The sequence below is a fragment of the Oncorhynchus clarkii genome, chromosome 4, assembly GCF_045791955.1.
Source record: "Oncorhynchus clarkii lewisi isolate Uvic-CL-2024 chromosome 4, UVic_Ocla_1.0, whole genome shotgun sequence".
NCBI lineage: Eukaryota > Metazoa > Chordata > Actinopteri > Salmoniformes > Salmonidae > Oncorhynchus > Oncorhynchus clarkii.
Genome location: NC_092150.1, coordinates 75,134,202 through 75,160,832, shown reverse-complemented (window position 1 = coordinate 75,160,832; position 26,631 = coordinate 75,134,202). Strand labels below are relative to the sequence as shown.

Here is a 26,631-nt window from a genome sequence, read left to right as displayed (position 1 = left end):
TACAGTTCCCTATGCTAGCCTGGCAATACAACCATCTTAATACAGTTCCCTATGCTAGCCTGGCAATACAACCATCTTAATGAATATCACGCACACCAGATTCCACGACCTCTTACCGTGGACATCTAGCCCTTAGCAATTGCATAATCATAAAACATAATAAGCCCTGTGATTGTAATTATTCTACATGAAATAGAAAGACCCTTCTGGTGTGACGTTGATTTAGATTTAAGGGCCGGTATGGAATGACTTCTGTTTCATCATGGTGAAATGTCATCATACATAGAACGTGAGATGATAATAAATTAAGTTTATGATGTAATAATGCCTTAGGGTGACAGACGATGCGGTCTCAGGGACAAATTAATTGCTTTGATTCCAAGGTACTAGTGTGCGTGTGTGTGTGTGTCCTACTCCCATGTCACTGAAAAAAACACTCTCTCATGAACACGCGCACACTCAAACATGCAAGACGGCACTGCTGCAACCCAAAGAGGAGAGACACTGCAACCCAAACAGCATATGGTACCTTGAGTTCACACTGTTTTTGTCCTCCTCCTCATTCTCCTCCCTGTAAGGAGCACCAACCCAGACAGGTTAATACAATGGCATCAATGCCCATTGACATCATCAGAGTGGTTCCATGAGGTCATCATTGTTCCTCCAGTACTATAGTGTGTGTTTTCCATCAGTATGTCATCACTCTGTGTGGGTTCACTGGGCTTCTCTCTCACACAAAATCTCAGCTCTCCTCTGTGCTACTGTACTGTACTGTACCACTGACAGGACTAGCTCTTTGTTGCCTCGGTAGTTAGGAGTATGTGCGCGTTTTTTTTGTACCATCATCTTTGAAATGCAAAAGAAAGGCCGTAATGTATTTTTACAGCCCAGGAGCGATTTAGATTTTGGCCACTAGATGGCAGCCGTGTGTGTGCCACGCTTTAGACTGATCCAATGAACAATTACATATCTGTTCAAAATGTTGTATCAAGACTGCCCAAATGTGCTTAATTGATTTATTAATACATTTTCAAGTTCATAATTGTGCACTCTCCTCAAACAATAGCATGGTATTATTTCACTGTAATAGCCACTGTAAATTGGACAGTACAGTTGGATTTACAAGATTTTAAGCTTTCTGCCCATATCAGATATGTTTATGTCCTGGATTTTTTTGTTTGTTACTTACAACGTCATGCTAATGACATTAGCATACGTTAGCTCAACTGTCCCGCGGGGTGAGGGGGTGGCACCGATCCCGTAGGACGTTAAATGAGGAAGACACATTTCAGTTGATTGACTAGGTATCCCCCTTTCCCTTTCCCTTTTCTCCTCTTTTTTTACAGGTCTCATAAACCACAGATCAGCTCTATGGGGACACACTATAAAAACTCTGTTCCGTCCAACAAAACCCACTAAATCAGTACATCTAAACTCTAGGAGATGATAACTGTATGTGTCAGTTCAATAGATTTTCATGAGGATTCACAGACAGAGCCCCATTCCATTGTAATGCCCAGTTGACTCCCACTACAAACTGTCTAGTCAGGAGGATGGAGATTCTCATGGTGAGAGACTCACTCTAATACATCCAAATACAGTGGCTGATGTATGGTCCCAACCACACACAGATACACTCACACACACACACACACACACACACACACACACACACACACACGCACACACACACGCACACACACATATAGACACACGCACGCACACACAAACACTTAACTTGTGTTATGATAATGGGTTAGGGAACCTAGCCAGGCAAACCAGCCAACAGGAAAATAAATGCTATCTACACCGTCTTAGCCTACACACTATTCAACAGAAAACACAATAACACACCACATTGAGTATGGTTACATGCACACAAAAATACAATTATTGTGGATAGTCAGATTAATATAATAGTTAGTTTAAAATTTTACATGCTTTGAAAGAAAAACGATTTCCCAAATAATCCTGTTTACATAAACACCCTCTGAAATCAGGCAACCTGATGAGACGATTGATAATTGTAGATAATCGCTAATCAAAGCAAATGTTCTACCACAGCGACCGTGTTATTTTTGCAAAGGCTATAAGATTCAGGCATACAAAGTTTGTATGCGAAAAACATTTCTAAAATGCATACTTTCAGGTCTTCCGAACTCACTTCCCTCATAAGAGGGAGGCTTGCCCTATACATTGTACATGCACAGACCAAATAGATCAAATACACCACTGGAACTGTTTACATGTTAGGGATAATCATTGAAGGGCTATGAGCTCAATGGAAAATAATAAATGACGCGGAAGGTGTGTTCCAAGGAGAGGGGAACTATAACCTTCCATGGAGTTGCATTTTATTTGATTATCCCTTTTATACCATGGTTATAATTGAACACATTTGCCGCTAGAAATTGAATTCTGCCGTGCATTATAGGGAAATAATGCATGCTCTAGAATTTCCTTCAACAGTATTCAACAATACCATGATATACAGTGCCTTTGAAAAGTATTCAGACCCCTTGACTTTTTCCACATTTTGTTACGTTACAGCCTTATTCTAATATTGATTAAATTGTTTTTTTATCCTCAATGATCTACACACAATACCCCATAATGACAAAGCAAAAAACATTTTCAGAATTGTAGCTAATTTATTAAACATAGAAAACTGAAATATCACATTTACAGAAGTATTCAGACCCTTCCTCAGTACTTTGTTGAAGCACCTTTGGCAGTGATTACAGCAATAAGTCTTCTTGGGTATGACGCTACAAGCTTGCCACACCTGTATTTGGGAAGTTTCTCCCATTCTTCTCTGCAGATCCTCTCAAGCTATCAGGTTGGATGCGGAGCGTTGCTGCACAGCTATTTTCAAGTCTCTCCAGAGATGTTTGATCGGGTTCAAGTCCGGGTCTGGCTATGCCATTCAAGGACATTCAGAGACTTGTCCCTAAGCCACTCCTGCGTTGTCTTGGCCATGTGCTTAGGGTCATTGTCCTGTTGGAAGGTGAACCTTCACCCCAGTCTGAGGTCCTGAGCGCTCTGGAGAGGGTTTTCATCAAGGATCTCTCTGTTCTTTTCTCCGCTCATCTTTGCCTCGATCTTGACTAGTCTCCCAGTCCCTGCTGCTGAAAAACATCCCCACAGCATGATGCTGCCACCACCATGCTTAACCGTAGGGATGGTGCCAGTTTTTCTCCAGACGTGACGCTTGGCATTCCAGCCAAATAGTTCAATCTTGGTTTCATCAGACCAGAGAAGCTTGATTCTCATGATCTGAGATTCTTCAGGTCCCAAGCGGGCTGTCGTGTGCCTTTTACTGAGGAGTGGCTTCCGTCTGGCAACTCTACCATAAAGGCCTGAATGATGGACTGCTGCAGAGATGGTTGTCCTTCTGGAAGGTTCTCCTATCTCCACAGATGAACTCTAGAGCTCTGTCAGAGTGCCCATCGGGTTCTTGGTCACCTCCCTGACCAAGGCCCTTCTCCCCTGATTGCTCAGTTTGGCTGGGCAGCCAGCTCCAGAAAGAGTCTTGATGGTTCTAAACTTCTTCCATTTAAGAATGGTGGAGGCCACTGAGTTCTTGGGGACCTTCAATGCTGCAGGAATTTGTTATACCCTTTCCCTGATCTGTGCCCCAACACAATCCTGTCTCGGAGCTCTACTGACAATTCCTTCGACCTCATGCCTAGGGTTTTGCACTGTAAAGTGTGGAACCTTATGTAGACATGTCAGAGTGTGCGCAACTGGTCGAAGGAAGTCAGGTGCAGGAGAGCAGAGATAAGTGAACAGGCACACTTTATTCAGGCAGAGAAAAACAGCCGGACGCAACTGCGTCACAACACTCCGGCCAATGGAAAAAATCCAGCGCACAAATTACCCAAATGGGTACAAATAAAAAAAACACGGATTAACACAATACCCGGCGCAAAACCAGCCTGTAGCGTCACACACGTACCGAACGAACAATATCACACACAGACATGGGGGGAACAGAGGATAATATACCAGGTGTGCGAAAAACAAGACAAAACAAATGGAAAATGAAAGGTAGAGCGTCGATGGCTAGTAGACCAGTGACGTCGACCGCCGAACGCCGCCCGAATAAGGAGAGGGACCGATTTCGGCAGGAGTCGTGACAGTACCCCCCCTTGACATGCGGCTCCAGCAGCGCGCCGACACCGGCCTCGGGGACGACCTAAAGGACGAGGTGCAGGGCGATCTGGATGGCGACGGTGGAACTCCTGCAGCAGTAACGGGTCCAACACGAACTCCACCGGAACCCAGCATCTCTCCTCCGGACTGTACCCCTCCCACTCCACGAGGTACTGAAGGCCCCCGCCTGACGCCTCGTATCCGGTATGGAGCGAACGGAATACGCCGGGGCCCCCTCGATGTCCACAGGGGGCGGAGGAAACTCCCGCACCTCAGACTCCTGGAGAGGGCCAGCCACCACCGGCATGAGGAGAGACACATGGAACGAGGGGTTAATATGGTAATCAGGGGGAAGCTGTAACCTGTAACTAACCTCGTTCAGTCTCCTCAGGACTTTAAATGGCCCCACAAACCACGGCCTCAGCTTCTGGCAGGGGCAGGTTTTGGGTCGAGAGCCAGACCTGGTCCCCTGGTGTGAACACCGGGGCCTCACTGCGGTGACGGTCTGTGCTGGCTTTCAGGTGGACTCCAATCAAGTTATAGAAACATCAAGGATGATCAATGGAAACAGGATGCATCTGAGCTCAATTTCGAGTCTCATAGCAAAGGGTCTAAATACTTATTTATGTAAATAAGTCTGGAGGCTGAAACATACTGCTGTAACACATTCCCTCACTACTGTCTGGAGGCTGAAACATACTGCTGTAACACATTCCCTCCCTACTGACTGGCAGAGTATCGTGCCAGCTAAAGGAGTGTCTAGGTATGTTTAAATGCATGGTGTGAAGATGATGATGATATTGTTGATGATTATCATGTCTTCACTTTTGTTGTTATTAATGAGAATGATAATGATGATGAGGATTGTTCTAACTATGGTGTTGGTGTATTTTGAGCATAATGGTAAATTTAATGACTTTACTGACAATAATGATATCTTCGCTTTGATGTTATTGTTGTTGTTATTGTTTTAAACCTTGTTGGGAATTGGCCAATATGAATGGGGCTAAATAGAAATGTTTCTTACAGAGGAAATATGGATAGCATATGCATAACCATGGTAGCACTTAAAAGATAACACCGTTGATTTTATGTGATTTTACATTTACTGTACTTTTCACCGCAATTGTTGATAACGAAATCTGAAAATAGTCTGGATACATTCAGTAACATGATAAGAATATTCTTGGAAAATATGAGGTAGCTGCAACAATGACAAGGGTTTGAGTGAGAGGACTATGTGGTGTTTGCAAGTAGCCACACACCTCTCCAAAGTGTGCACAGTTCCTAATTAATTTCAATGCACTTTTATGACTCGAAGAAGAGCCTTCAACTATAAGGTGTTTTTTGAGCTCTCCTAGCTGTGCCATTGAGGAACTAGAGCAAGAACACTTGTAGTTGTTTTGTTTGGAACACAACCCTGCGTTCCCCCTTTACACAATGAATGTGGTTGTTTACACAATTCAAAAACGGCCCATTATAAATCGCAATCTGGGTCATATGGGCATCATTTGAAAGCTTGTTCTCTTGCCGACATGACTAGCTAAGTTATAAACTACAATCTTTCACAGTTATGTGTGCATTGAGGTGTGTGTTAAATGGCAAAATCCTTTCCCCCGATAGATAAACATAGGCTCATTCTGTTCAGGACAACCCAGGGTAAAACACCATGTCATCTTGTAAAAAACATAGCGATCATGAACGTTGACACGGTATATTATGAGTTTTATGATATGGAAATGTGAAGTACACATTTGGACGGGTATTTGTCTTGCTTGTATGACATCAAAGCAGTATTCATTATATTCCTCAACATCTAATCTTTCAAAATTAGTCGGAGGGATGGGGCAACTTCTTGTCGCGTGCGGTTATCATGTTCAGAACAGCTGTCAGTCAAAACCCATACAGAGCCGTGAAGCGCAGAGCCTGAGCTCTGACATCATTTATAGCATGCTACTGTACAGCCACCTCGTTACAATTTAGGCACTTATCAGTGTCCAAATCTGCAATTTTCAACCCGTATATGAGTACGAGTGTAAAGGGCTACTGATGATGAAGAGATGGTTCTAGCTATGACATTGATGCATGCACATTTATAATGATGCTGATTAAGTACTTCTCAGATAGAGTTCAGTGTGTCAAATCAGAGGGCCTGTTGTCCGGACCTCTGGCAGTCTATATGGGGGTGCCACAGGGTTCAATTCTAGGGCCGACTCTTTTCTCTGTATATATCAATGATGTCGCTCTTGCTGCTGGTGATTCTCTGATCCACCTCTACGCAGACGACACCATTCTGTATACATCAGGCCCTTCCTTGGACACTGTGTTAACAAACCTCCAAACGAGCTTCAATGCCATACAACACTCCTTCTGTGGCCTCCAACTGCTCTTAAATGCTAGTAAAACTAAATGCATGCTCTTCAACCGATTGCTGCCCACAACCGCCCGCCCGCCTAGCATCACTACTGTGGATGGTTCTGACTTAGAATATGTGGACAACTACAAATACCTGGGTGTCTGGTTAGACTGTAAACTCTCCATCCAGACTCACATTAAAAAATCCTCTTTGGGCTAGGGGGCGGTATTTTCACGTCCGGATGAAAAGCATGGCCAAAGTAAACTGCCAGCTAATCAGGCCCAGAAGCTAGGATGTTTGGACAAAGTTTACAGGTAACTTATTCGAACATCTGTAGTCATGTTTGGCGAGTTGGAACCAGTGTTTTTCTGAATCAAACGCACCATTTATTTTGGAGATATTACGACGGAATTTATCAAACAAAAGGACCATTTGTGATGTTTATGGGAAATTTTGGAGTGCCAACAGAAGAAGATCTTCAAAGGTAAGGCATGAATTATATCGTTATTTCTGAGTTTTGTGTCGTAAAGCCTTTTTGAAATCTGACACGGTGGCGAGATTAACAAGACGTTAAGCTTTAATTTGGTGTATTGCACTTGTGATTATATCAAAGCTAAATATTTCAATTTTTATTTTTATTTTTTTCGCGCTCTGCAATTTCACCAGATGTTGTCGAAACATTCCGCTAGCGGAACCCCTAGCCGTAACAGGTTTTAAGCATCTCCAATCCAAAATTAAATCTGGAATCGGCTTCCTATTTCGTAACAAAGCCTCCTTCAATCATGCTACCAAACATACACTCGTAAAACTGACTATCCTACCGATCCTTGACTTCGGCGATGTCATTTACAAAATAGCCTCCAACACTCTACTCAGCAAATTGGATGTAGTCTATCACAGTGCAATCCGTTTTGTCACCAAAGTCCCATATACTACTCACCACTGCGACCTGTATGCTCTCGTTGGCTGGTCTTCGCTGCATATTCGTCGCCAAACCCACTGGCTCCAGGTCATCTATAAATCTTTGCTAGGTAAAGCACCCCCTTATCTCAGCTCACTGGTCACCATAGCTACACCCACCGTAGCACACGCTCCAGCAGGTATATTTCACTGGTCATCCCCAAAGCCAACACCTCTTCGCCTGCCTTTCCTTCCAGTTCTCTGCTGCCAATGACTGGAATGAATTGACTGGAATGAACTTGAAGCATCAGCTGTTAGATCAGCTTACTGTCCCTGTACACAGCCCATCTGTAAATAGCACACCCAACTACCTCATCACCATATTGTTATTTATTTTTTGCTCTTTTGCACCCCAGTATCTCTACTTGCACATCACCATCTGCACATCTATCACTAAATTGTAATTATTTTGCCACTATGTGTCACACCCTGACCATAGTTTGCTTTGTATGTTTCTATGTTTTGGTTGGTCAGGGTGTGAGCTGGGTGGGCATTCTATGTTACATGTCTAGTTTGTCTAGTTCTATGTTTGGCCTGATATGGTTCTCAATCAGAGGCAGGTGTTCGTCGTTGTCTCTGATTGGGAACCATATTTAGGTAGCCTGTTTGGTGTTGGGTTTTGTGGGTGATTGTCCTTAGTGTCCTGATGTCCTTGTTCTGTGTTAGTTTACACAAGTATAGGCTGTTTCGGTTTTCGTTACGTTTATTGTTTTGGTAGTGTATGTGTTTAGTGTGTTTATTAAACATGGATCGCAATCTACACGCCGCATTTTGGTCCGACTCTCCTTCACATACAGAAAACCGTGACACTATGGCCTATTTATTGCCTTACCTCCCTAATCTTCCACATTTGCACACACTGTACATAGATTTTTCTATTGTGTTACTGACTGTACGTTTGTTTATGTGTAACTCTGTGCTGTTGTTTTTGTCGCACTGCTTTGCTTTATCTCGGTCAGGATACAGTTGTAAATGAGAACTTGTTCTCAACTAGCCTACCTGGTTAAATAAAGGTGAAATAAAAATAAGAAAATGTTTCAGCTATATTAATGGAGTTGTCGACTCACTTCCTGAAAGTGGGAATTCCGTGGATGGATCGTCCAGGAGACACTCCTGATCCTGATCCATGGCTGTGTCCGGAAAGCAGGCTGTCTGTCTCAAACTGGAACGTTCCCTCTGGGTCGCCCGGAATGTCCAGGAATTCCCCATCGCTCCACACCCCCACTGTCCCATCCATGGTCGTGTACTTGATGTCTACGGTAACACTAGTCTGGAATGGAATAGCCGACCAATGAATTAGTCAAAACAAACTAGAAACACACAGATTTCTCATCAAGTGAATACACGACAAGGAACTGTGGCATTGGAATTTGTTTTGACAGCAACTGCCTTTACTACAAACCAAGCCATTTATTTCACTGACAAAGACTGAGGAGGGAAATAAACAAACAATGTTCCCCTTTCCACCTCTCTCTCCCTATCTCGCTCTCTCTGCCCTGCGACCTCCCGGAAGCCAGTAAATCACTGCAGAGCCAGTAAAGTTAAAGGTGTTACCATGGTAACCCTGGATCCTTCAGTGGGAGGCTATAAAAACACTTCTGCTTAGTTAGAACTCAGGTGAGAGTCTGCCGGATGTTTTCCTCCTCTCCCTCATCAGGGACAGAGAGGGGTGCAGAGGGGCTGAGAGGTGTGTGTGTGTGTGTGTGTGTGTGTGTGTGTGTGTGTGTGTGTGTGTGTGTGTGTGTGTGTGTGTGTGTGTGTGTGTGTGGAGAGCCGCACACTCTAGGAGCTCAGATGCAATCATTTCATAACCAACCTTTCGACAGCCATCAGGTATAATGAGTGTGAGTACCCACCAGGTCATTCTGGTTACTATGTGTGATATCATCTCAATAACAGAGTCAGCATTCACAGCTCCACTAACACCATTCTCCTAAGCCCTGGGGTAATTTATACAGATGAGCTCTCACACTCTTTATAGTCGTTTCTCTATCCCCCCTTTCTATATCTCCCTTGATCTCTCCATCCCTTGCTCCCTCCAGCTGACTCTCTTTTTCATTCCCTTAAACAATATCCTCTGAATATATGGCTATTGGATCAGTACTCATCTGAGCTCCATAAAATACATATCTGTTTATCTGTGTGTCTGCGGTATATACTGTAAATACATGTGTGCTGTCCATGGACCAGTATGGAGGATTCCCACTCTTATGGATGAAGACCTGTAGACTGATCTGGGACCAGTGCTGGGGCTTACCCGTATGGCGGTGTTGTTGTCATCGATGAGTGTGTCTGTCACCTCCAGCTGCCCCTCCTCCGCCACCTTCTGTAGAACCATCCGGAAGGTTCCAATGACTCTGGAACAACAAAATCACAAAAACCATAAACAATCAAACTATAGTGGGATAGTGGGTTAGAACCCATTAGTTGATCGACGCTATAGATCCTCCCCCAGCAGGTCATGATGCAGGGCTGTGTCTTAGCTAGAAACATTGGTATAGTCTGTTTGATGGGTCACAGAGAATCTCAGAAAGTTTAGTGGATCACAGGAACAGACAGACAGAAATGGACAGTGCACTGCACATAGAATGAGCCTTAATCTCTTTAACCTCTTTAACAGTGGGTTTTGGTGGGTTACATTGAATCAGTGTGATAGTGTTGTCCTCACACAGCTTGCACCATCTTCCTCTTCCTCCCCTCTATGTTCTCTCTCTCTCTCCACCTTCTGGTTGACTATCTCATAATCCCATACAGTATGTCTCTACCATCCACCTTAAGTCTTTCTGTCTATTTCAGTCTTTTGTCTCTGGCTCCTGTCTCTTCTCCCTCTGCCTGCATGGTGTGTAGGCAAGTGGCTGTGTTTGTGTGTGTGTGTTTGTGTATACGCGCACGTGCATGTGTGTGTGTGGGCAGAGTGATGGAGATTGGCTCTGACAGGCAGGGATAGTGTGTCATTGTCGCAACCCGCTACAGCAACTAACCAGTAAAGACTGGCAGACTATGAGTAATCGGCTACTATTAAATCTCAGCTACAGAGCTACTGAGAGAGATATATATATATACACACCACACCAACCTTTGGCCAGCGAGGAATTTGTGAAGTTGAGTTGCATTCAACCCTCCCCCAACATACCAACACCAAACAATTATATCCATATTGTTTTCTCATTAGCTGCTTTCGCTGTTCCCAAAAAAAGCTTTTTTAACAAAGTGTCTAAGAAAACTTCAGTGATTTATTCCCATAGCACACTAACTTTAGGTTTTTAACTTCCTGTCTATAAGCAAAGTTTCCAGAAATATACAGTGGCTTGCGAAAGTATTCACCCCCCTTGGCATTTTTCCTATTTTATTGCCTTACAACCTGGAATTAAAATATATTTTTTGGGGGGGTTCTATCATTTGATTTACACAACAAGCCTATCACTTTGAAGATACATTTTTTATTATTATTGTGAAACAAACAAGAAAGAAAACCAAAAAACTAAAAACTTGAGCATGCAAGTCACCCCCCCAAAGTAAATTCTTTGTAGTGCCATCTTTTGCAGCAACTACAGCTGCAAGTCTCTTGGGGTATGTCTCTATAAGCTTGACACATCTAGCCACTGGGATTTTTCCATTCTTCAAGGCAAAACTGCTCCAGCTCCTTCAAGATGGATGGGTTCCACTGATGTACAGCAATTTTAAGTCATACCACAGATTCTAAATTTGATTGAGGTCTGGGCTGTGACTAGGCCATTCCAAGACATTTAAACGTTTCCCCTTAAACCACTCAAGTGTTGCTTTAACAGTATGCTTAGGGCATTGTCCTGCTGGAAGGTGAACCTCCGTCCCAGTCTCAAATCTCTGGAAGACTGAAACAGATTTCCCTCAAGAATTTCCCTGTATTTAGCGCCATCCAGCATTCCTTCAATTCTGACCCGTTTCCCAGTCCCTGCCGAAGAAAAACATCCCCACAGCATGATGCTGCCACCACCATGTTTTACTGTGGGGATGAGGTTCTGGCAGTGATGAGAGGTGTTGGGTTTGCGCCAGACATAGCGTTTTCCTTGATGGCCAAAAAGCTCAATTTTAGTCTCATTTGACCAGAGTACCTTCTTCCATATGTTTGGGGAGTCTCCCACATGCCTTTTTGCAAACGCCAAAAGTGTTTCTTATTTTTTTCTTTAAGCACTGGCTTTTTTTCTGGCCACTCTTCCGTAAAGCCAAGCTCTGTGGAGTGTACGGCTTAAAGTGGTCCTATGGACAGATACTGCAATCTCCACTGTGGATATTTGCAGCTCCTTCAGGGTTATCTCTGGTCTCTTTGTTGCCTCTCTGATTAACACCCTCCTGGCCTGGTTCATGAGTTTTGCTGGGCGGCCCTCTCTTGGCAGGTTTGTTGTGGTGCCATATTCTTTCCATTTTTTAATCATGTATTTAATGGTGCTCCGTGGGATGTTCAAAGTTTCGGATATGTTTTTATAACCCAACCCTGATCTGTACTTCTCCACAACTTTGTCCCTGACCTGTTTGGAGAGCTCCTTGGTCTTCATGGTGCCGCTTGCTTGGTGATTCCCCTTGCATAGTGGTGTTGTAGACTCTAGGGCCTTTCAGAACAGGTGTATATATGAGATCATGTGACAGATCATGTGCCACTTAGATTGCACACAGATAGACTTTAACTAATTATGTGACTTATGTGAAGGTAATTGGTTGCACCAGATCTTATTTAGGGGCTTCATAGCAAAGTGGGTGAATACATATGCACGCAACACTTTTTTTTTTGTTTCTTTTTTTTCACTTTTTGTGTATGTCCTTACAAGAAATCCAAATAAAACTCCATTTAAATTACAAAATAGGAAAAATGCCAAGGGGATGAATTATTTTGCAAGGCACTGTATATGAATGTTTTACTTGTATTTAATTGCTTTGGATTGAAACAAAAGCCTCCAAAATACCTAAGTTGGGAGATAATTCCAATTCTGTAACAGCCCTGAGTCTCAGCACGTACCAGACTGCTTAGAGAGATATGGGTTTCAAGGCCTCCCAAGTGGCGCAGTGGTCTAAGGCACTGGATCACAATGCTAGCTGAGCCACTAGAGATTCTGCGTTCGAGTCCAGGCTCTGTCACAGCCGGCCGTGACCGGGAAACCCATGGGGCGTTGTCTGGGTTAGGGGAGGGTTTGGCCGGCAGGGATGTCCTTGTCCCGTCGCACGCTAGCGACTCCTGTGGCGTATGTACAGCGTTTCCTCCGACACATTGGTGCTTCTGGGTTAAGTGGGCAATATGTCAAGAAGCAGTGCGGTTGGGTTGTGTTTTGGGGGACGCACAGCTCTTGACCTTCGCCTCTCCCACGTCCGTATGGGAGTTGCAGTGATGAGACAAGACTGTAACTACCAATTGGACGCCACAAAAAAGGGGCAAAAACTATGGGTTTCACTCTGTATGAGCAACAGCTATAAAGGCTTAATTAAGCCTTCATAGTGCATTTACAACAAAGTCTCACGTCAGAATTAGACATTCATCTATGTTTCTCAAATTTCGAAGTTGTTCCAAACGTCAAATTTCGAAGTTAAGTTTAGGCATCAACTCAGAAATCTCAAGGTTTGTCATTAACTCTGAAGGGTTAAGGTTTGGGATGGGCTTAAACTAAAAATCTCCAAAAAATAATATATCACTGGATTTGAACATGCAACCTTTGGCACAAGAGGCAGCTGCTTTCTACATCAACTCCAAATGTTTGTAAGGCCTTCATAGATAGTACACAAATAATTTACGAGCAAATGGAATTCGCTGTTCATTTCAAGTGGGAGTGAAACGTGGTATTCAGTCAGAGAATTACAGAGGATGTGAATAATTTATATAGCCCCCCACCCAAGTCACACATCACAAACACAGTATATTGGAATCCATTAGGTTGCTCCTGCCACATGCCTAATGATCATACAACCAAACAACCTTAATACACACACGCACACACACACACACACATCCACTGGGAGCCCAACTACACACACTAGAAGCCACACTGACGAATCTGGAAGGGCAACCAGTCAATGGCATTACAGCCTGGCACATACACAAACACACACACGCCTTTAGGACCTTTACAAACTGAGCAAACAGACTTTAACCTAATCAAAGACTTAACTCAACAGGAGAAGCTCTCCCTTGAGAAAGATATCCGAACCCCGAGCAGGTCAGACCAGACCTCTTCATTATATAACCCCGCAGATGAGCAAACCCAAGCGGAAAGTCAACCCCCCAGCACAGAGTACTACTCCCTCATTGAAATGAAGGATATATTTACCCAGCTGGAGGTAAAGCATGTGGAGCTGGAACAGCAGGTGATTACACTCCAGTCAGCACAGACCCAGACAACAGTCCAGTACAACAACACCCCCTTAACCAGACCTGGAGAGCTGGAGGTGGAGAGAGACATACTGTATCTGCACTTAGGACTGTGGTGAGACAACTTTAACATGATAAAAAGCATGAGCAGGAGAAGAACAGAGCACTAGAGGAGAGGATCAGACTGCTGGAGGAGAGGGTGAGGGGGATGGCGTGTGACAGAGAACAACCCACTAGAGAGGTGGCCACCCCCGCAGAGAAGCCAGCAGAACAGCCCACCTCAGCTCCCAACAAGTCTCAACACCACAGCGAAACAGTCCACCCCAGAGCCTGACCATAGCCTCGAAATCCTAGCGGGACAAACAAATGAAGAACCCCAAGCCCAGGGGATTTCACCCCCTCTGAGCACCCCCCTGTGTCAGCCACCCAGATAGCCCTCCTGACAACCCTTTCACACCCACTGAGGACATACACAAGACACATATTGTACTCCTTATGGACTCAAATGGGAAATATATACAAAAAAAAAAATGTTTTCCCAAACACAGTGTGTCTAAAAGCTGGTGTCCAAACACCCAGCACGCCCTAGACCTTCTGTCTGAGGACCAACTAGGTTCACCTAGTGTAACGGCTCTCCTCTTCGTCTAAAGATGAGGAATAGGAATCATCGGACCAACACGCAGCGTGGTAAGTGTTCATAGTAAATTTAACTAAATAAACTGAACACTGAATGACAAAAACAACAAAGAGTGTGAACGACACGAAACAGAAAGCAACTACCCACAAACACAGGTGGGTACAGGCTACCGAAGTATGGTTCTCAATCAGAGACAACGATGGACAGCTGCCTCTGATTGGGAACCATACCAGGCCAAACACATAGAAATACAACACACAGAACAAAACATAGAATGAAAAACATAGAATTCCCACCCCAACTCACGCCCTGACCAAACCAAAATAGAGACATAAAAAAGGAACTAAGGTCAGGACGTGACACCTAGCCACATAATAATACACACAGGCACAAACGACCTCAGAGCCTAGCAGGAAAGGGTGGCCAAAGAACTCAAGGGAGTGATAGAAAAAGCTTGTTCTACTTTCCCTAACTATCCACCCTGCTACCACGAAAAGACTTCCACCCTGCTACCATACAGCGGGTAAACGCAAGTATTTCCCGTGACTGTGCCTCAAAACCAAATGTTTACCTGACCCACCACTCCACCCTGGACTTGAACAGCCTTTATGACCAGTAATGTATACCTGACCCACCACTCCACCCTGGACATGAACAGCCTTTATGACCAGGTCCACCGATACAAGGCAGCAGTGCCCACCTTCACCCAGACCCTAAAGGACATCGCTCTCAAACTTACAGTTGAAGTCAGAAGTTTACATATACTTCTGTTGGAGTCATTAAAACTCTTTTTTCAACCACTCCGCAAATTTCTTGTTAACCAACTATAGATTTGGCAAGTTGGTTAGGACATATACTTTGTGCAGGACACAAGTCATTTTTCCGACAATTGTTTACAGACAGATTATTTAAATTATAATTCACTGTATCACAATTCCAGTGGGTCAGAAGTTTACATACACTAAGTTGACAATGCCTTTAAACAGCTTGTAGAATTCCAGAAAATGCTGTCATGGCTTTAGAAGCTTCTGATAAGCTAATTGACATTATTTGAGTCAATTGAAGGTGTACCTGTGGATGTATTTCACGGCCTACCTTCAAACTCAGTGCCTCTTTGCTTGACATCATGGGAAAATCAAAATAAATCAGCCAAGACCTCAGGAAAAAAAATTGTAGACCTCCACAAATCTGGTTCATCCTTGGGAGCAATTTCCAAATGCCTGAAGTACCAAGTTCATCTGTACAAACAATAGTACGCAAGTGTAAACACCATGGGACCATGTAGATGTCATACCGCTCAGGAAGGAGACAGAATGTCTCCTAGAGATGAATGTACTTTGGTGCAAAAAGTGCAAATCAATCCCAGAACAACAGCAAAGGACCATGTGAAGATGGAGGAAACAGGTACAAAAGTATCTATATCCACAGTAAAACGAGTCCTATATTGACATAGCCTGAAAGGCCACTCAGCAAGGAAGAAGCCAATGCTCCAAAATCGGCATAAAAAAAGCCAGACTATGGTTTGTAACTGCACATGGGGACAAAGATCGTACTTTTCGGAGAAATGTCCTCTGGTCTGATAAAACAAAAATAGAACTGTTTGGCCATAATGACCATTGTTATGTTTGGAGGAAAAAGGGGGAGGCCTGCAAGTCGAAGAACACCATCTCAACCGTGAAGCACAGGCGTGGCAGCATCATGTTGTGGGGGTGCTTTGCTGCATAAGGGACTGGTGCACTTCACAAAATAAATGGAATCATGAGGACGGAAAATTCTGTGGATATATTGAAGCAACATCTCAAGACATCAGTCAGGAAGTTAAAGCTTGGTCACAAATGGGTCTTCCAAATGGACAATGACCCCAAGCGTACTTCCAAAGTTATGGCTTAAGGACAACAAAGTCAAGAAAGTCAAGATATTGGAATTGCCATCACAAAGCCCTGACCTCAATCCTATAGAAAATTACGGGCAGAACTGAAAAAGCATGTGCGAGCAAGGAGGCCTACAAACCTGATTCAGTTACACCATCTCTGTCAGGAGGAATGGGCTAAAATTCACCCAACTCACAGTGGGGCAAAAAAAGTATTTATTCAGCCACCAATTGTGCAAGTTCTCCCACTTAAAAAGATGAGAGAGGCCTGTAATGTTCATCATAGGTACACTTCAACTATGACAGACAAAATTAGGGGAAAAAATCCAGAAAATCACATTGTAGAATTTTTAATGAATTTATTTGCAAATTATGGTGGAAAATAAGTATTTGGTCAATAACAAAAGTTTATCTCAATACTTTGTTATATACCCTTTGTTGGCAATGACAGAGGTCAAACGTTTTCTGTAAGTCTTCACAAGATTTTCACACACTGTTGCTGGTATTTTGGCCCATTCCTCCATGCAGATCTCCTCTAGAGCAGTGATGTTTTGGGGCTGTTGCTGGGCAACATGGATTTCAACTCCCTCCAAAGATTTTCTATGGGTTGAGATCTGGAGACTGGCTAGGCCACTCCAGGACCTTGAAATGCTTCTTACGAAGCCACTCCTTTGTTGCCCGGGCGGTGTGTTTGGGATCATTGTCATGCTGAAAGACCCAGCCACGTTTCATCTTCAATGCCCTTGCTGATGGAAGGAGGTTTTCACTCAAAATCTCACGATACATGGCCCCATTCATTCTTTCCTTTACAGTCGATCAGTCGTCCTGGTCCCTTTGCAGAAAAACAGCCCCCAAGCATGATGTTTCCACCCACATGCTTCACAGTGGGTATGGTGTTCTTTGGATGCAACTCAGCATTATTTGTCCTCCAAACACAACGAGTTTGTCTGTCATAGTGGAAGTGTACATATGATGAAAATTACAGGCCTCTCTCATCTTTTTAAGTGGGAGAACTTGCACAATTGGTGGCTGACTAAGTACTTTTTTGCCCCACTGTATTTTGGGAAACTTGTGGAAGGCTAACTGAGATGTTTAATCCAAGTTAAACAATATAAAGCCAATGCTACCAAATACTAATTGAGTGTATGTAAACTGCTGACCCACTGGGAATGTGATGAAAGGAAAAAAAGCTGAAATAAATAATTTTCTCTACCATTATTCTGACATTTCACATTCTCAAAATAAAGTGGTGATCCTAACTGGCCTAAGACAGGGCATCTTTACTAGGATTAAATGTCAGGAGTTGTGAAAAAAAAAAAAAAAAAAAAACTAAACAGAGAGTACACAATGGCAGAATACCTGACCACTGTGACTGACACAAACTTAAGGAAAGCTTTGACTATGTACAGACTCAGTGAGCAGAGCCTTGCTATTGAGAAAGGCCGCCGTAGGCAGACCTGGCTCTCAAGAGAAGACAGGCTATGTGCACACTGCTCACAAAATGAAGTGGAAACTGAGCTGCACTTCCTAACCTCCTGCCAAGTGAAGAACAAACACCATTGTAAATACCCATACCCATATTTATGTTTATTTATTTTCCCTTTTGTACTTTAACTATTTGACAATCGTTACAACACTGTATTTAAACATAATATGACATGTCTTTATTCTTCTCTTTATTCATGTCTTTATTATTTTGGAACGTCTGAGTGTAATGTTCACTGTAAATCTTTATTGTTTATTTAACTTTTGTATATTATCTACTTCACTTGCTCTGGCAATGTTAACATGTGTTTCCCATGCCAATAAAGCCCCTTGAATTTAATTGAGAGAGAGAGAGAGAGAAAGAGAGAGAGAGAGACGGAGAGAGAGAGAAAGAGAGAGAGAGAGAGAGAGAGAGAGAGAGAGAGAGAGAGAGAGAGAGAGAGAGAGAGAGAGACGGAGAGAGAGAGAGAGAGAGAGAGAGAGAGAGGCAGTGACATTAATAGCCATGGCTATTAGATCCTATCAGTAGAAGACCAATCACAAACCATCATTGTGTTTATCACTCCGACTACTCTCTAGCTCTGTCTCCCCTTTCCCTTCCCCACCCATGTATATTTCTCTCTCTCTCTCTCTCTCTCTCTCTCTCTCTCTCTCGCTCTCTCTTTCTCTATCTCTCTTTCTCTATCTCTCTATCTCTCTCTGCTTTGCCCCCTCTCTCCCTTCTCTCTTTCTCTCTCTCTGTTCTCTCACTTTCCCCTCCCTCCTGAGAGATGGATGCAATATGTAGCAGAAACTGAAGTGTAACAATAATAACAACTGCAGCCAAATGAAGTAAACAGCCAGCACAGACATATAATCCAATAGAGGACAAACGTCATGGAGACAGAAACAGAATCCTACTCCAGATGTGATCCTCACTGTAACTAATCATTCCACCTCCAGCACATACAGCCAGGCTTCATCTGGAAGTAGCTAAGTCTTCCCACACTGAATAACACCATATGGTATGTCCCTTTTGGGCTCATAGCCAAAATACCTAGGATGATTCTCTATGGAGTATAGTTTTTCTATTTTTTACAAGAAACTAAAAACTATTAATGTACCCTCCTCTACTGTTCTCTCTTTTCCAAGCCTCTCCTCTATCCTCCCCCATCTTTATCTCTTTCCTACTCTGTCCTTTTGTTATCATAACGGTGATCGATACCTCCTCAGAAAAGTGAACTGTTTGTTAGTCCCTTTCAGCCACTCCTGTGTACTCCTGAATAATAGAATAAGAACAGCCTATCAGGTTCTGGCTCACTTTTTGGCTCTTCAAAAGGTGCCATTCATTATTGATCCTTGCCTGCCAAACAATTTACTTTCACCTACTTCATAATTCAAAGCAGAGTTCCTCTCTTTATTCATTCTCAAGTCAATTTCATTTTTCTAATCTAGATCAACCCTCAAAGTCTGAAGTGTGCTAGCTTCCATCAGGCAATGAATGCAATTAAAGGAGAAGTTGTATTTCTTACACAAAGAAAACCCCACAAACAAAGGCTTCAAAAACACCCAAATACATTGTTTTATAAAGGGCAAAGTTCTCAGTACAGTGATGAAGAACACATGAAATTCCATTTTGTTGCGACTCGAGTGATACGTCCTTCCATTCTGCAGGTAACTGAGAAAATAAAGGAAACACTTGAATAAGCAAGAGATACAAAGCTTATTGAAAGCATGGGGTGCTTCTACACAGGAAGATCCAGACACAGAATCTATGCCAAGGGGCATTGAAGCTGTTCTGGCAGCTCATGGATGCCCAACGCCCTATTAAGACATTTTATGTTGGGGTTTCCTTTATTTTGGCAGTGACCTGTTGCAGCAGGCTACATGGACGGGAACAGCTGGATAGGGGTAAGTGATTTGCTGTTTGTCTGAACCATTCTACTGTATAGCATGCCATTTACATAAAACATAGAGATTGGGTTACAGAAAATAAAACTTCCTTAAGGCTTGACTACAAGAATATGTTTTGCTCTTAGAAGAAATGACTGTAGAGAAGACCTTGGAATATGAAAACAAACCACAGGCTGTTTAGTATTCTCTCTTGGAAATGACTGTACTGTATGCTCTTGGTAAGAAGGAGAAATTAAGCTTTAAACTGATTTACTTTTGATTGTCATATTATTAAGCAGTTCCCCCTGTTGGCCAGCTAGACATGAATAACACACATGCCCACATCCGCACCCCCCCCCCCCCCCCCCCCCCCCTCTCTCTCTCTCTCTCTCGCTCCTAGCTCCTCCCCTATATTGTCTGCCACCCCTGTACCTGTGTGGTTATTTTTATGGTGTGGCTGTGCCACTGTGCAAAGTTTAGAGACAGTAACTGTGTGTTGATGAGTGCTCGATGTGAGGGGAATGAAAACGACCCTCTGCACTTTACCAAGGACAGAGAAGTATTGGGGGATGGAGGAGTGAGGAGAAGGGAGTTATGAAATAATGATGAAAGGGATGACAGAACAGAAAAGGAGAAAGATGGAATGATGAATAGAGACGTTGCGGAATGAAGAATGAAAGAGGGAGAATGTGAGGAAAATTAACGAGGACAGATGGTGAAATGTAATAAACTGAAAGGTTTAAGGTTTGCCGATAAGTATAGACAGACAGAAAAATGAAGGTAGAGAATCAACTGAAACAGAGGATGTGAGGGATACAAGGGATGAAGGCATGAATTGAATGAATTGCAGTCTGTGGGAGAAATGGAGTGAGGGAGAGAGGGGGGGGGGCGAGGGGGGGGGCGGAGGCGAAGGCAGAGAGGAGCTCTGTTTGGGAAGAGAAGATACACATGAATTATACACAGTCTTATCTCACTGTGGAAGGCTTTGTGGAGTAAGGACTTTATACAGACACACTCACATCCCTTAACATAAATTAAATTGGAGGAAAAAATGTAAGCAGCAACAATGTTTTGGCTCGTAATAAACTGCAGTGTCTCCCATTGGTGCATCAATAGTATATAAGAATATATTACAGTTTAGAAACCCTGCATATGACTGGCCAGGGTGTGTGTGTGTGTGTGTGTGTGTGCGTGTGTATGTGTGTGTGTGAGCGTGTGTGTGTTTGTGTGTATGTGTGTGTGCGAGCGAGCATGTGTGTGTGTGTGTTTGTGTGTATGTGTGTGTGTGTGTGTGTGTGTGTCATCATTGTTATCCCTCAACTCTTTTTATTTTGGTAACATGACCCTCGTCATCCCTCTACTCCTTCTCCATTCTGCTCTGAACCCGCTGTGACATGGCCTGCCAGCCGTAATGACATGGTGACTATTGACAGTCATCAGGCCATGAGGTCATCAACCAGTAGCCATGAAGGGTATTGGTTACTTTTGTAATGAGGCGTTCTGTGGACATATGGGGCAGGTGTGAGAAGAATAACATATGCTAGGGGTGACCTTCAATGATTTACCAACCGCCCTTGTTAGGTGTGTGTTGGTGTGTTATCTGCAGCATCTTTTGTATATTAACTGATGCTTTGTGTTTGTGAAGATGCGCCAGCCATTGTAGCTACAGAGCAACACACGGCACAAACACAGCAAGGCTCTTCTCGTAGGCATCAGAACTGTCTAGGAGCTAGGCAACTGCACAGCTGTACTCTCAGATGTTAATGACATGCCAATACGTATGAAAATAATATATCTGTGCACATGGTCCATATTGATGACACGAAAACCAAGTAAACACATTCAGACTATCTAATACAAAATAATGATTTTCAATCAAATCCTTGAACCTGGACTTGTTGAGAATAGGACCAAGCTGTCTGTCTGTTCTCTGTCTCTGTATCATTAATGGTTTCCATAGAATTCAATAGGACAGTAGAATTGGCTTGATGCCACTACATAGTTGCGTTGATGTGAAAGCGATAGACAGAGCAGTCAGAGTGCTTTATGTGGCTGAGACAAACAAACAATGTCACACACACACACAGGGTTCCTGCGTGGGAAGCCCAATTTGAGGACTCGGGACACAGCAGTCAGCCCACTGGGCAGCTGGTAGATCTGATCTGATGGGATGAATCCAGTCTAGCTAACAGAGGTTGACAATGTACTCACTAGCTTTATGACATCTAACAGCATAAATGCACTAACTTAAACCATCCTTCTACAAGGGCTATATCCATCCAGTAGAAAGATAAAAGCTTCCAAAGTGATGATATTTAACCATAGAGATAGGTAGAGAAGCTATATAGTCTTTAACCACTGGTGCTACAACGTTCCTCTCAAATGGGGGCAACAGATAGCCTAGCGGTTAAGAGTGTTGGGCCAGTAAGTGAAATGTTGCTGGTTTGAATCCCTGAGCCACTACACTTTGAATCCCCAAGCAAGAAACTTAATCCTAATTTCTACTGTAAATCGCTCTGGATAAGAGAGTCTGCTAAAACGTGAATCCTCAATTTAAGGATTTGACTTAATCCTGCCCTGCGGTCTGCAGCCTATCACACGTTTAATTGAGTCAATCTATCACCTCATAGTCAAGAAGCGTTAGGAGCTGATTGTCTATCTGAAGTGCCTTCAGCTACATTATTTACAGCATTATGTAAGTCTGAGGATGGCAGGTGAAAAGTGTTGGAAGGGTGCTGGTATCCTTCCCTCTACGTTGCAACTCCTAGTTAGATCCTGGTTAGTCTGGTGGCCTGTTGGAGTGTGTTATGAGTATTATTGCCTCTGACTCGTCGTTGGAGTGTGTCTTGAGCATGTTGGGACTGACCTGTTGGTTTAAGTTTTGTTAGTAGTGGTAGGTATGTTACAATACTGTGTTTATAGTAACTGACCTGTTGGTTTAAGTTTTGTTAGTAGTGGTAGGTATGTTACAATACTGTGTTTATAGTAACTGACCTGTTGGTGAAGATTTTGCTGTAGTTGAACACTTGAAGCTCCAGTATCTCGTTTTCATCCACTCTACTGGCGATCGGCCATCGGAACATCTGAGGGGAGAGAAGAACTAATTAAGGATTTGCAAACACTATGAGACTGTTTAACAGGCTGCACAACCACAGCCTATATTGATGCAACCACAACATCTACAGTTTCCAAGGAAATCATTTGACTGACCGGTTTAAAGGTATTTCAGGTCAATCATTAAACACAACAGGCAATTCACAAAAGCCCATCATCCCTCTCTTACTGGGCCATACAACATCGAAATACTTGTTTGACTAAGTAAGAAAAAAACATTCAATCCAACAGTGAAGCAACACCACCAGCAACATGTACAATTGAAAATGCCAGAAAACCTGAATATGATTTCTTCAAGATAAACCCAACTTGTGCTGCCGAGTCATTTCTAATAGCAGAATAGAAGTTGCAACCCCATCATGATTACAGTTGTTCCCCTGTACTGCCAGCTACTTTGAATAGCTCTGGAATGGCCTTGTTTGTAAGTGTGGTAGTTGGGACTTACTTAGGACGCACATCATATTGACAGAATCATGCATTGCTTCATGTTTTCCTGAGAACTGTTAGGTCCCAGTTATCACACCTCTAATTGGCTGTCTTCGACTGTCAAAGGTACAACAGCAAGACAGAGCTGAGATAAGTAGCTATTTTTATCAGTCTTCTCAGTCTTGTCTGTTGTAACGTTGAACTAAGTAAGTGTCTGCCAGTGCTGGTGTGTGAGAGGAGAGGCTGTTTAAAGCTCAAACACCCCTTGCTGATCCTCTCTCCTCCTGCTCTCTCCGACAGCACATCGGTCTGTTTTTACTTAGAGCAGTGATCCATCAGGCCTGTCCCATTACTAAAACCTAGGGTTCCACCTGCTACTGTATGGTGTGTGTGTGGTGCTATTAACCCACACTCGGTGCTGCCAATTGCCCTAGAGTCAGAGGTGTCAGTCTCACTAACAGACAGAGTGGACAAGCATGGACACACTTATCAAGAGCCTCACACTTATCAAGAGCCAAACACTTATCAAGAGCCTCACACTTATCAAGCAAACCAACAGACAGAAACACTGAAGGGATTGAACAGAGTGGTTCCTTGGGCATCTTGTAAATATCCTGCTTCTGGCCATCAACCACCCTCTTTGACAATCCTGAATGTAATCATCTTGGGGCAGCAGGTAGCGTACTGGTTAGAGCGTTGGGCCAGTAACCGAAATGTTACTGGATTGAATCCCCGAGCTGACAATGTATAAATCTGTCCTTCTGCCCATTCCCCGGTAGGCAGTCATAAATAAATAAGAATAAAGTAAATAAGAATTAGTTCTTAACTGACTTGCCTAGTTAAATACAGGATCCATCTTCCATCCTTCCTCATCCTGTCTTTCATAGCACTTATGCTGGCACCATCTATGTGTTTACCTTTCCTTTATGTTTTACTTTCAAGTTGTTGTTTAGCTGTTCATCACCCACCAAAAAAAGATTGCTAGCCAAAATGGTCTTAGCCATTAGCCGTTGACATAGAGATTAATTGAGTTTAGCCTAGCTGTTTGCTAGCCCCATTGAAATGTAGCTACATATGTAGCCTCTGTTTTTGTCATGCTATCTAATAAGTATGTGTGTTTGTATGCAAATATACAGTATGTTCAAATTGGTATACTTACCCATTCTACTTACCTCTTTTGGCCAGTTGCCAAAGAGACCCACGACATAAGAAGTCTGGAGGCCATTGTCGGTAAGATTAACATTGTTAACCAAATGTTTTTCTGTGTTGTGTTATGTGACCTCTGTTAGCAGATGATTGATTATGGATTATAATTGGTGCTTGTTTTTATTTTCTAAACGGTTACATGGTGGAGAAATGTGGCAGCAACCTCATAATGTCAAAGCAATAACAGATGTTTAGAAATGTTTGCAAATCTATTAAAAAAATAACTGAAATATCACATTTACATAAGTATCCAGACCCTCTACTCAGAACTTTGTTGAAGCACCTTTGGCAGCGATTATAGCCTCGAGTCTTCTTGGGTATGACTCTACAAGCTTGCCACACCTGTTTCTTTCATTCTTCTCTGCAGATCCTCTCAAGCTGTCAGGTTGGATGGGGAGTGTCGCTGCACAGCTATTTTCAGGTCTCACCAGAGATGTTCGATTGGGTTCAAGTACGGGCTTTGGCTGGGCCACTCAAGGACATTCAGAGACTTGTCCCGAAGCCACTCCTGCGTTGTCTTGGCTGTGTGCTTAGGGTCGTTGTCCTGTTGGAAGGTGAACCTTCGCCCCAGTCTGAGGTCCTGAGTGCTCTGGAGTGGGTTTTCATCAAGGATCTCTCTGTTCTTTGCTCCGTATATCTTTACCTCGATCTTGACTAGTCTCCCAGTCTCTGTAGCTGAAAAACATTCCCACATCATGATGCTCCCACCACCACGTTTCACATTAGGAATGGTGCCAGGTTTCCTCCAGACGTGACGCTTGGCATTCAGGCCAAAGGGTTCAATCTTGGATTCATCAGACCAGAGAATCTTGTTTGAGAATCTCTCATGGTCTGAGAGTCTTTAGGTGCCTTTTGGCAAACTCCAAGCGGGCAGTCATGTGCCTTTTACTGAGGAGTGGCTTCCGTCTGGCAACTCTACCATAAAGGCCTGATTGGTGGACTGCTGCAGAGATGGTTGTCCTTCTGGAAGGCTGTCCCATCTCCACAGAGGAACTCCAGAGCTCTGTCAGAGTGACCATCGGGTTCGTGGTCACCTCCCTGACCAAGGCCCTTCTCTCCCGATTGCTCAGTTTGGCCGGGTGGTCAGCTCTAGGAAGAGTCTTGGAGGTTCCAAACTTATTCCATTTAAGGATGATGGAGGCCACCATGTTCTAGGGGACCTTCATTGCTGCAGAAATGTTTTGGTATCCTTCCCCAGATCTGTGCTTCGACACAATCCTGTCTCTGAGCTCTATGGACAATTTATTTGACCTCTTATCTTGGTTTTTGCTCTGACACGCACTGTCAACTGTGGGACCTTATATAGACAGCTGTGTGCCTTTCCAAATCATGTCCAATCAATTGAATTTACCACAGGTGGACTCCAATCAAGTTGTAGATACATCTCAAGGATGATCAATGGAAACAGGATGCACCTGAGCTCAATTTCGAGTCTCATAGCAAAGGGTCTGAAAACTTGTGTAAATAAGGTATCTCTGTTTTTTATTGGTAATACATTTGCAAAAATTGTCATTATGGGGTATTGTGTGTAGATTGCTGAGGAATTGTTTTTATTTAATCCATTTTAGAATAAGGCTGTAACGTAACAAAGTCGAGGGGTCTGAATGCTTTCCGTAGTATTTCATTTCTAAAAAATTAATCGCAATAAAGTCTGTATCAGCTTATTATTTATTGTTTGATGATATAATACAGTTAGAATCTTGAGGAAATACCATGTACATGTCAATAGGGATTGAGTAGGCACACAGCAGTAATGTGTAAGCATTACGTGGTAATTCAATAGTGAACATGTAGGAATTGTGTAGGTATGTTCTAGGGTTTTAAGTAGTAGATACCCAAAAGTAGTTGCACAGTTAGTTGTCATTAAGGGAGAATTCTCTAGTGATTTGAGTAGGAGAGATATAGTGTTAATCCGTAGTGAAACATCCCAATTTATAGTATCTCTCATTACTACTTCAATTACTACATAAATCACAACTTGTTTACTGAACATTTCAATAGCAACCAAGTCGTAAAAACAGTAGGTTTTGTAGATCTTGTGTAGTAGTGTTGAGTAGTAATTCAGAAGTACTTTTTCACGAGGGTAGTCACTGTCCAAGTACACCAGAGATAATGTAGCTACATCAGTTAGTTCTAAATCTGTTCCCCTCTGCTAGAAAAGCCTGGGGTGAGAAGAGAAGCCACAGCATGGTCTTAATGTGACACAGCTAAGTAGTCAC

At 43.1% G+C, this 26,631-nt stretch overlaps 1 protein-coding gene across 1 annotated transcript in view; it reads right to left on the bottom strand.

The window, feature by feature from the left end:
* LOC139407283 (otoferlin-like) overlaps positions 1–26,631 on the bottom strand; it is a 126,012-nt gene that overhangs the window by 72,786 nt on the left and 26,595 nt on the right. Inside the window, exons 3-5 of the mRNA XM_071150925.1 lie at positions 22,661–22,749; positions 9,729–9,828; positions 8,539–8,741 (exon numbers count right to left, since the gene is read on the bottom strand). Of these exons, the coding sequence (XP_071007026.1) occupies positions 8,539–8,741; positions 9,729–9,828; positions 22,661–22,749 (392 nt within the window). The remainder of the gene's footprint in view (positions 1–8,538; positions 8,742–9,728; positions 9,829–22,660; positions 22,750–26,631) is intronic.